Source organism: Malurus melanocephalus, unplaced genomic scaffold, assembly GCF_030028575.1.
Source record: "Malurus melanocephalus ecotype Western Australia unplaced genomic scaffold, MMel_1.1 scaffold_60, whole genome shotgun sequence".
In the NCBI taxonomy this organism is placed as follows: Eukaryota; Metazoa; Chordata; class Aves; order Passeriformes; family Maluridae; genus Malurus; species Malurus melanocephalus.
This window is the reverse complement of record NW_026623292.1, coordinates 2,190,599-2,202,800: the sequence shown is the minus strand read 5'-3', so window position 1 is coordinate 2,202,800 and position 12,202 is coordinate 2,190,599. Positions and strand designations below refer to the sequence as shown.

The window sequence follows — 12,202 nt, the reverse complement described above, 5'->3', positions numbered from 1 at the left end:
AGAAAAAGAAAAAGAAAAAGAAAAAGAAAAAGAAAAAGAAAAAGAAAAAGAAAAAGAAAAAGAAAAAGAAAAAGAAAAAGAAAAAGAAAAAGAAACAACTTTCTTAAGCCTTGTGATAAAACCAGGAGAGGTGGCAACACAGAGCATGTAAATGTGAAATTTTTCATCCATACAGAATTTGCACAAAGCCATTAAAGATGAGCCAACAGAAAGGTGGCTGGAAGTCCTTTACTCCTCTGAATGTCCCTTTCCTTAGAGCTGCTTCTTTGTGGTACCACTGCTTATTTGAAAAAAATAGTATCGAATAGGGCTGCTTTTATTTATATCAATCAACAGTGACTAAACCAGATTGTATAAGAACTAATAAAGAATAAAATTTGACCAGGAAAAGATGGCAAATGTTATGTCAGCCATGCTTTCTTTCTCCTCACTGCTTGAGAGAAAATGGTTTCTAGTTTCTAAAAATCAGAGTACAGGTCATAGATTTATAGCCTGGATTTATCTATATAGTTAGTACTAAAAAAATCTCTTCAGGTCTCAGTCTTCTTTTACTGTTTGTTACTTAAAAGAAATGTTATGTTTAAATTTAACATTCTGGATTCTGTGTATTAAACAGGGTTTAAATAGGGCTGGCTGGGCTCCTTACTGTTATCATTGTCCTACCCCCATGTCATCTGCTGCAGTTGCATTCATGTGCATCACTCTCTACCCTCATTTTAGATTGGATTATATTCATCTTGTTATATATATATATACATATATATATATAATATATATATATATATATATAAACAACTTTTTCCTTTATTAGCACCTTGATTTGAGTAGAATGTTCAAGTATCTGCACATCCACATAGTAACTAGAGTTTGAAAAGGATCCAAGATGATGCCCTAACCCAAGACAAGAACTGATGGCAAGAACAGATGGTTCAAGGAAAACCTACCCAAAGGGAGGTTCYTGTGCCATGTGTTATGGCTGTTTATTAGATCTCCTAAAGGGTGGTGTAGCACTGAGATAAAACAGGCACTCAGTAGACAGGATACGTGATGTGCAGTCAAATGGATTGATTTGTYTAGTGAATCTAATAAATGGATCTTGTTAATGCTGAGCAGGGAAGAATTTTCCTCAACCTTCATTCATTATCTCATCCTCATTAAAAGAATGCTTTCTCACTAGAAAATCAGAAAGGACTCTAGTCSTCTCTGCAGAAGACTACAATACATAAATATTGGTTTCCTTTGGTTRGCCTATTTTCAAATAGCAGCACTGCTAGCAGTTGCATTTCTGATCACTAATTTATGTTCTTTGCTMTTGTTTATTCTTTGATTACCCCTGATTATTGATGTCTCTGCCTCTTCTACAAAGCAAAACTGTTCTCTGCTCTTCAATTCCTCCTGTATCACGCATTAGTTGTATGCCAAATTTCTGCATCTGGTGACACAGCCCAAACTACCATGCCTCTGTCATTTTTGCTGCTCCTCTGTGCATCMATTCCACTACTTATCCTTATACAATGGAATAACAGTAGCCTGTGGGACTGAGCACCTTCAAATTCATTCCCTAGTCTTGAGAAAAGAGAAAAAAGAAATCTATTTTTACTCTCCCTGAATATCATACCTATCATTCACATAAAATATTTCACGCTCAAACTCTTTTCTATCCTCTGTTCCTTTCTTCTTTTGCTCACTTTGGAGAGAAAAATGTGTCCATCATGTACACATCACATCTTTCACTCTGCACTTTCTAGTCACTGGTTGGGACATAATTTACTTTATCCTGTTCCATAAAGCACTGATGGCTACAAAGATCTCCCTCAGATGTGTCCCAGCTCTTCTCTCTCCTTGCTGGCTGGCTGTTCTCTGTCAGYATTCCAACAAGGCACCTATATCCAATTCTGAAATCCATAATTCCTCCTGGCCCATTTGCCTTTCCTCATTCAATAGCCAACAGACAACTTCTGCTCTAATTTTATCTTCTTTTCTGTTTTTTTAATCTCATTTCTGTATTCTCTGCTGAAAATACCTCTTCTGAGGCTTCATTCAGTCTATCTCAACTCAGTGCCGGTGTCATTATTCCCTTGACACATTTTYTTCCCTTGGCTTCTGCTGTCTCCTGAGCTTGTGACTCACCTGCCAGCTCTTGGCCTTTGTATCATCTTTGAACACTCCTTTTGTCCCTGGTCTGCAGGAGTTTCATATGGCTGTGTCCTTGGTTGCCCTCATCTATCTTATTTCTGCGGTGTCATGTGCTGTGACTTTTTATATTAGCAGTTAAAGACCCCTGCCAATTCACACCTGCATTCTTCTGTTATCCATTATTATCCATCTCTTCTCAGTGTAGAGAGAGGAGCTATACTCCTTCTGTATAGCTTGAAGGTAAAACCAAAATATTTATCCCTACTTAACCTTCTTTTCTTTTTCATTCCCTACTGTTATTAAAATACTGACTCACAGTATGCAAGGATCAGGTACTTTTTATCTATATGTATCATCCAWTTGAATGGCTGCAATTGTATTTTATTTGAGGTTATTTAACTGTCTGCTTCTCCTTAGATGACTGATGGAAGTATGATTATGAGTGGCCTTTGCCAGACGAGAATGACCGAAGTTATGAAAAGATATTAGCATAAATCACAGCAAAGGCATCTGAAAGCACAAGAGATTTGAAGATGAAATAAGCTGCTAATTTCCCTGGGAGAGTAATTTTAGATAAAAGATGTCTGAGGTTACATTATGTATTACTTGTCACAAGAAGTTGCTGAAATCCATGAAAAACAGCAAGCCTCTCTGATTTGTAAGATATGGGTTTCTCATATCCTTGAGATATTTATATACAGAGAATAAGGATATGGGCAGATAAAGTGATTGAAAAAATGCCTGGGACACACTCACGGAAGTACCATGGTTAATACCATGGTAGCATACATTTATTACACAGAAGAATTTCCTTGWGTGACAGTGTCACAATCTGTAAGATTACATACCTGTTATATGTATGTGATATTCCTCTTTCAGTATCTTTTGGAAATAAGGTAATTTGAATTGCATATGTGCTGAGGGCAAGCCTGGAAGATTCACTTCAACATCGCCCATAAAATGTGGAAACTCCCAGTCCTGTTAAAAAAGAAAAATAAGAGCCTAAAAGTAAGCTTTCATGTTATATTTTTGCATTTAAAATGGCTTAAATTAATAAAAAAGAAATGTTCTGCATTTAAGCCTCCCATTATTGGATTTTCTTCCTGTAAGTTTGACTGACCCACTTGAAATAGAATACCTTATTTATATTAGATATAATTAGACACAATATAATTTTTACCTCAGCTCCATGTAATTACATGTATAAAAGCTCACTTTGGAATGACAATACTGAACCCACCTTATCAGCTGATAGTACAAAACAGTCTAAGGACAAGAACACTTATAGTCTAAGGACAAGAATACTTATTTAAAACCTTGCTATACTAAGAATATCTATATAAAAACCTTGCTAGTTTACTTACAATTTTAGTAATTTATTATTTGGCAAACAGTTCACAGGTATGAAATTGGCAAAGAAGGCCAGAGCTTTTCAAACATTACATATATCTGTATTCCASTAGTTCAGCTTAGAGAGTGTTTTCCGTATTTCACCTTCATACATTTAAATAAACAATCACTGCAAATGCTGGCTTTTCAGCATAATCTGCCTGAATCAATCTAAGCACAGTTTTCTTCACTGCCATATTTCAACTGACAAGATAAAGTTGAAAATGTGAAAGCTCTTACCTAGCATTATGCATATTTTGTTAGCGTGAGGCAACCCAGSTGAGGAAGAGCTGCATTGAAAGGAATTTTTCACTTGGTTATCTGCACTCACCATAAGTCACTTGAAAATGGGTATGATAGCATGGATCATCAGAGCCCAAACTGGAAGTCTAGCTATGGTGCTAGAATCCATATGATTACTGCCAGTGTCATTATTCTGTGCACTGCAGATTGTTKATGTTCTCCTGATAAAAACACACTGCCTCTGTTCCTATGCACACTCCTGGATTTGCATCCAACAAGCTAGTGCAACAAGCACCTGAATTACTAAAAAAAAAAACCTAAAGGAATCCAAACTGTGAGTGACTTGTGATTCCTACACGTGAAAACTATTCCAGCAGAGCCATCTCTCCATCAGARCCAATTCCATTATTTTATTTTCAGTTTTGTAAAGATGGAAAGTTTCCTTACAGAGTAATGTGAAAGACTAAACATTCAAAACTGAGAATCATCTGTTAAACTGGGAGGAGCTGTTGACTCCCTCAAAGGCAGAGAGGTCCTGCAGAGAGACCTTGGCAAATTAGAGAGCTGGGCAATCACCAACTCTATGAAGTTTAATAAAGACAATTGCTGGATTCTGCACCTGGGACAGGGCAGCCTTGGATGTACTGACTGGGAAAGGAGATGCTGGAAAGAGCTCTGCAAAAAGAGACCTGGGGTCCTGGTCAATGGCAAGTTGAACGTGAGTCAGCAGTGCCCTGGCAGCCAGGAGGGCCACCCGTGTCCTGGGGGRCATCAGGCACARCAACACCAGCCGGGCAMGGGAGGGSATTGTCCTGCTCTGCTCTGACCTGGGGYGGCCTCACCTCGAGTGCTGGGGACAGCTTTGGGAGCCACAATATCAGAAAGATAWTAAACTGTTAAAGAGTGTCCAAAGGAGGGAAACAAAGATGGCGAAGGGCTTTGGGAGAAGCTGTGTGAGGAGTGGCTRAGGTCACTTGGTCTCTTCAGCCTGGAGGAGACTGAGGGGAGATCTCACTCCTTCCTTGTGTGGGGAGGAGGAGGGGCAGGCACTGATCTCTTCTTTGTGGTGACAGCGACAAGACACAAGGGAATGGCCTGAAGTTGTCAGGGGAGGTTAGTTTGGATATTAGGAAAATGTTCTTCACCCAGAGGGTGGTTGGGCACTGGAACAGGCTCCCCAGGGAAGTGGTCACAGCACCAAGCCCGACAAGAGTTCATTAAATGTTTGGACAACAAGCTCAGGCACACGAAATGATTCTTGGGGTACCCTGTTCAGGGCCAGAAATAGGTTTCGTGGGTCCCTTTCAACTCAGGATATTCTATGATTATACGATCTCTGAAAGATTAATCACTATATATAACTTAACTTCCAAGAATTGCTGAGCTCTCCAACATTTTCTACAATGGAAGGGAAATGGAAGAGTTTTATCATCTGGGAATAGCACAGTCAAATCACTAACAACAGCTGATCTGTGCTCACTGTTTGTGGTACAGAGTTAAATGGATTAACAGGAGTGCAATCAAGGAGAAAACCTGACACCCTTTATGTGGTTCTTAATGTTCACAGCAATGCAGAAAGTGCCAATTTACAGATGTAGAAGAGAAATAAGGATGCTCTCCTTTTGCCTTACCACTGATGCAAGGCGTGCACTCCTGCTAACACTTGCCCAGCTGTGCAGTCCTGCCTGCATCTGTAGACACCCCCTTGCAGGTGGCAGGCATTGAAGTAATGCCCAAAGATGAAATATTTATGCGTGCTCACTTTCAGTTCACAGTTTCTAATACATATCTCTGGACTGGTGTCTCTTGTTAACTCATACATACTCTCACCCAGGAATAAATGYATTACATATTCTTGAAAATAAATGAATGGAGAGCTGTGGATTGCATTAGTTATAAGTAAACATGTGTCTGTAAATCTTGCCTCCTGCTCCTWCCTTGCCCTAAGGTCCCTACTGTGACTTTTGCTCATTTACAGATAAAATTTCACCATGCGGAATTTTCTACTGTTTTCTACTGGACTGTGTCTTTGCATCTGAGTTTTTTATTAATTTTTTTTTTCTCTTCAGGATGAATATTACCTGATAATAACATTTTCTATATATATGCCCCGTAATGTTGGAAGCATGCCTGAACTGTATCATGACCTCTATTCCATGCAGGACTGAAATATGGTGTGGCCACAACCAGAGAGATGGGCCAGGGGATGCAGACATCACAGCTMTAAACAACCCACTRGTGTTCAGCTGAAGAAATGCAGACCTGGGCTGGGCAAAACTACTTTTTGGGGCAACAAGGAGAGCAAAGAAGTGTCTAACATAAAGCACTATCTGTAAAACCTATCTGTAATGTGGAACTTCAGATCAATGAGGAACCAGAAGGTCTAAACACGTGTTATCAAACATAAAAATGGCCCCAAGAAGCTCCTAGCATAAGGAAGYATAAGGAAAAATAAGCCATCATGGTGAACATCATATCCTTCCCAGAAGTGGACTCCAGATGCCACTGACATGCCATAATGCTCTCGCTGAACCCCATCACACTGAAACTGGCCATTTCAGGACCCACAGGAACTGAAGGAGGCTGGATGAAACATCAGGAAAATCAATAGAAACCAAGAAGTGTGTGTATAAGAATTTTGACCACAGTACTATTATTATTATTATTATTATTATTATTTTCTGTAGTAGTAGAGGAATAATAATAATAATAATAATAATAATAATAATAATAATAATAATAATGCTACCTCTACTACTACAGAAACTTCTTCCTGTGCAGAAGTATTATTTTCCATAATAAATAGATCTCAACTAATAATGATTCTTGGATTGCACTGTTTAAATTTAACACTAATAATAAAATCTTGGCTTTATATATAAAGGTCGTTTTTCACCCACAAATAGCACTTTGAATGTAACGTCTTTATCAGATCTTTTATACAGTCTGTTCTTTAAGAACAGTTCGCTGAAATGAAAGAAATAAAATAATATAAAAACCAACCAACAAATAATAAAATGGTTTTGAAAGCAATTTTAAGCAAAGGAAACCATAATAATGAGTTAAACCTACTGATTTCCATGGAAATCACTACAGCTGCAGCAGTTAGGAAAATGAAGCTTCAAGTTAGGGATTAAATAGYCTTTGAGCTTCATTTGACTCACAGCTTTGGTAAGTGCGAGTGTCTACTGCTCATAGAGAGACATTACCACYGGCAGAAACATAGCTGTAGTATTGTTGTGCTGAACGAAAGCAGATTGTTATTAGCTTTTCAGGCTACAGCCAATATCAGGATGTCAAATCCAAACCCAAAAAAGTGGCCATTCCACTAACTAGATTCTAAGAAAATGTTGTCCAAAATCTTTTGACTCTGTTATTTTTATTTTTTTTCCCTTACTGACAAGCAAAAGACAATTTTGCCATATGCAGGAAACTACTTTTCTAGGAAATTCAAGATGCCTTGCAGGTGTATTCCACCTCACTTGTTAACAGCTACATGAATAGCACAAATATACAGCCCATAAATCCAAACATTCCCCACAGTGGAACAGAGCTCAGGACAGCATCAGGTTTCCCTACATGGTATTTTCTCTCTGTGGTCTCAGATATCAGCTGTGCTCTCCACCGGGACATGAGTGACATGTTCTTAAAGTTCTCAGCTCATAATTATGCAAATTCTCACTTCATCAGCTTTAGTCCTTATTGCTGAGGTGTCTTTAATCTGCCATTTCTCATTAGGGATCTCATTAGGAACTGGGCCCAAAATACCATATTTAGAATGCATTGCAGAATCTGAAAAACAAAGCTGTACAACCATACTGTTAGATCATATATATACTTTTCATACTGCATGAACAGATTATTTCTCCTTTAAACCCATCAGCATTGGATTTCTAATATTCATCAACTTCAGTGGTTTCCAGCCTGAGGGAATGGGACTGCAGCATACATCTACTCAGTGTGTGAAGAAGAAACCAACCCAGAACCAGCAGGCTTAAATCAGCTGCACAGAGGTCTCTAACCTCAGCGGAAAGTTTTGTGGCATGTGCAAATCAAATAAGGTTATTGCCTCATTTCACTCTAGTCATTGAGGAAAGGGCAGCCAGAGGATAAATTTAAGTTCACTGAGGGGGTTCATCGTGTCGCAATGAGCAGAGAGCACCTCTGATTTCCATCAGCTACCTCATTAAATGCAGAAGCACAGAACAAAAATTAGGAGATCATGGTATTTTGATTCTCTTCCCTTTGCTTCTAGCTACCCAGGGCAAACAAATGCACATACTCTCAGCTGCATTGCCAGGTGTTGGTTTAAGACCCTACAGAGCAGCTGGCAGCAGCCACTTGGTACCTCTTTAAATAAAGGTATTTTTAGCAATGGTAACTGAGCATCAAAACCAGACTTTCTGATATGATCTGGCCCTTTTCTGCCATCATCTGAGGAAAGAGAAGGCATTTGCTGGGCAGCCCTGTCCTGACCTCAAGCCAGGACACACAGCTGTCCAGGGACATATCGGTCCCTGTCCTGGTTGGATACAGCATTACTYCTTGGTGCATTTCGTTGAGGATTCTGAGCTGTGTCTCCAGAGTCCAGAGGATGAGGAGCAGGTGCTGGCAGGATTGGCTCAGGATCATTTGTGGTCTGGGAAGGGGATGCTCAAGCTCAGCAAACTGCATCCCATGCCTCATCCACACACAAGCCCACAACCCTCAGCCATAGCCCTCTTCCCACCCAGGGAAAACTGCCACAGAGAAGGTGGGACCATGATTAGAAACCACTAACAACAGATGTGCCATGATTTCATCTCTCCTTCTGTTTGAGTGTAGATCTTAGAGTGTTTGTACACAGTAAATATGAAATAACAGTAAAAATAATATAAACGCTGCTCGATATAATTGCGAAAGATGACAAATGCACACTGAATATTTCTGCTTTAAGTAGTGATGACGTATGCTAATTTAATGCTATGAATTCAATAGTACTTAAAATGTCTCAAAATAATAAATAAACAAAAACAGGGCATGAAGTGAGAAAATACCTATACGAATGTGTGTATGTGTTTCAGAAACTGCCTATAGCATTTTTCATTCATTTATTAAGAAGTTTGTGAGGTGAAAACTGTTTTTCAGATATCTTTGCATCTTAGAACATGACAGACACATAGAGGAAATTTAAGGAGAGGCAATGGTTTTGTATTTTTGCAAGTGTTTGAAGTAAGAATGAACATCTGGAACTCAGACCAAGGCACAACTCCTCTCTGGAGTTCATTGCTTCACTGCACTTCATTGCAGCGCTGCAGCTTGCACTGTTCACTACAGCTGAGATCTCTGCATCTGTCAGCTGCTAAAATGCAAACATTTTTAATATTTTATAAATATTTTATAAATATTTTATAAATATTTTATAAATATTTTATAAATATTTTATAAATGCAAACATTTATAATATTTTATTCAAACTTACATAAGAAAGGAAGTCAGCAGCCATGACTAGAACTCTCTTTCACACCTGTGAGATTAAACTTACTGCTCAGCTTCTGGCCTTCTGTTCTTTGGCAAGTAGAGGAAGAAGTTTTGATAGACATGGCTGGGTTTAGCCTTCATTAAAGAAAAAATATACATTTACTCTTAATATTTCCACCTGTATACCTGAATGGCTTCAGTGGGGCAACTTAGCTTCCACAGTGAAAAATGACATGTTATTCTTTGAAAGACATCCTTCTTAATTTTGGTACTATCAGTACTAATCTATTCAGTTTTCGAGTCCAGAAAATTTTATTTGATCTGGTCATCTGTTTTTGCTTCACCTCTCTGGATTGTAACTGACAAAAATAATCACAAAACCCCATCAGGAACTGGGGCACCAAGTCCCTAACTGAAGACACTGCTTTACCATTTATCATTTAGTCTTGATTTAAAGAATGCAAAATACGGAAAAATCACTGTGGTGGTGGAATAACTTCTTTGGTTAGGATCCAAGCTGCTGAGACAGATGACTGAAGCCAGCTTCCAGGACCAGACACAGGTACAGAAAGGCTAACCCTGCACTGTAAGGCAATTTAAAGCATGAACGTACACAGAACCCTGTTCTCTATCATCTTTATCCTCTTCCTTCCTCAGTTTTTGCTTAGCTTCTTCAATCTCCTCTCCTTTCTCTAGACAGACCACTGCAAATCTTGCTCTTTTTCTCTTTCATTTGAGAAAATGATAATAAGACAATAACTCCCTTTTTGAGAATTAGACCAGCAATGAATGCTTGGCCCTGAATGACCCCTTCCATTAAAAAATCATTACAGAATCCTTCAGTTTATTATCCATTTCTGTTTATTTAAAGGCAGCAATTCCCAGGCCACATAGGACCCAGGCAAGCCCTKTGCACTCTACACTCTGCACTCTCTGCATTTTAAACTTACACATTAATGCATTTTGAGCATAGACTAAGCTGTGTGTGCACATGTACTCAAAACAGTATCTCTTGTTACCAAACTGTCTGAATTGGTATTTAGCCTTTCCATAGGAAACTCACAGTAATCTCAGTGTATCAGTCCACCAAAAAAAAAGAAATGCTCACATTGCACTGAAAGTAACATACCTATGGCTGTGCTTACTGGCACATGCCTTATCCATGATAGATGGCACCTTCCTCTGTCCCCCCTGTGACTGTGCCTTGGGTATCATCATCTACTCACTCCTAACAACCTCGAGTGAGGGTAACATACCACAGATGTGGAAATTCTTCCCAAACCCCCAGTTAAAGTGTTTATCAAGGCTCTCATCATCTGCTGTTCAGTTACATCAGCAYCTTTCCCCCTGGCCTTCATGGGTGCAATTTTTCTGCACTGGTAAGGAAATGCTACTGCAAAGACAATTCTCTATTTTTGACCATGACATTCTTTTCTTTCATACAATAAATTACAGGCCACTTAATTTCATTCAAATTCTTTTAGCTCTTTCAATACTCTACATATAGTCTGTCTATGTGACAGCCACTCCTTCAATCAGCCTATGAATTCATGCTACAAATTTTTTCTCTGTTTGGAAAGCTTTTCCCCTGAGCAGTTCTCTATCAGCTGCATAGCTTTATACTATCTCACTCTTCTTTATAATTTTCTTTTACTATGAGAAAAGAGGATGTCATAATATCCTGGATTACCTGTCATCCTGACCAATAAAGTTTGCTATTGCCTGTATCAGCCTGTGTAACCAGTTATAACTCTTGGATTTTCTTCAGCAATGAAATCCTCTAGGACTGGAGTTGTATTCTGGCTGTCTTTGAGCATTATCTAGCASAACACTGCTCTAGTCCTCAGTGATCATTGCTAGCTCCTTGATGGGACAAATATTGCTGGCAGATGAAGAACTAATGGCTATGAATTCATTTCCCTACATTAGGAAGAAATAGTGTTTGAAAACAAACTAGTGCACCAGGAAGGATAAACACTAGAAGGTCTCACATCTTGAGATGTGTAGTGACCAGGAACAACAGTGGTCACCATTTCCTCCTCAAGGCAAGGATTGTTCTGTCCTACAGCCACCCTTAAGTAGTTATTARTGTCAAACAGGAGCAGCAAGTCCACCAGTTTTTCCATCAGGAAAGTGTGAGGAGTACAAGATACTCAAAAGTAAGTGTTCCTTGATTTTTTTCTCAATTTCTCCAATTTTTGTAAGCTTTTACTCTTATTTTACTGTTTCATTCATGTCTGACATCAGTTGAGCTAGAGAGCTATCAGATAATTCATCTGGACAAGAAACACCACTGAAAACTTTTCCAGTAAATTCTTGAGTCTATTAAGCTGCTAAACAAAGTGGTAATATTACAATATTGTGYATCTGTAAAAGACAAAGAAATCAGCTTCCATAAAGCAACTGTGTCCTGATCTCTACTTGAAACTTCCCTTAACCACCAGCCAGTTGCAATGGTTTTTTCTAAATACCTCAGTGACACACTTTATGAAAGCCATTTCTGTGGCTAATTGGAGAAATAAATATTTGCTAATAATACAAAATACTTATATTTAAGATTTACTGAGACTACAGCCTGCTGTCAAGGGAAATCATGACAAGAAGAGTCAATCTTTCCTAGAAAAACAAATATCTGACTATGATGTGGAGAATAAAAATAAATTAAAAATATATTGCAATATAATCATCTTCAACAATATCAGAACACTGCAGGAGTACATGCAATGAAACACATACTACTGCATTGTGAGAAATACATCCACACTGGAGCTGAGCAGTAATATGGTATCTGGAGCATTTCAGGATTTGCAAACACTGCTAATGCCATTTGTACCTATTTGAGAACAGCAAGCTCTATTTAGAGTTTTGAATTCATTTTGCATTGAGACAACTGTCTCCAGCTAACTCCAGCTGTATTACCAGCTGTATTAAAATTGATATTGTTCATTCTCTTTCCAAATATCCACATACATGG

The 12,202-nt window shown here is 38.5% G+C and overlaps 1 protein-coding gene across 1 annotated transcript in view; it reads right to left on the bottom strand.

Annotated features, from left to right (window-relative positions):
- The window catches only part of TMEM117 (transmembrane protein 117), a 195,868-nt gene that overhangs the window by 6,975 nt on the left and 176,691 nt on the right, over nucleotides 1–12,202 (bottom strand). The window contains exon 8 of the mRNA XM_057366156.1: nucleotides 2,985–3,114. Within this exon, the coding sequence (XP_057222139.1) occupies nucleotides 2,985–3,114 (130 nt within the window). The remainder of the gene's footprint in view (nucleotides 1–2,984; nucleotides 3,115–12,202) is intronic.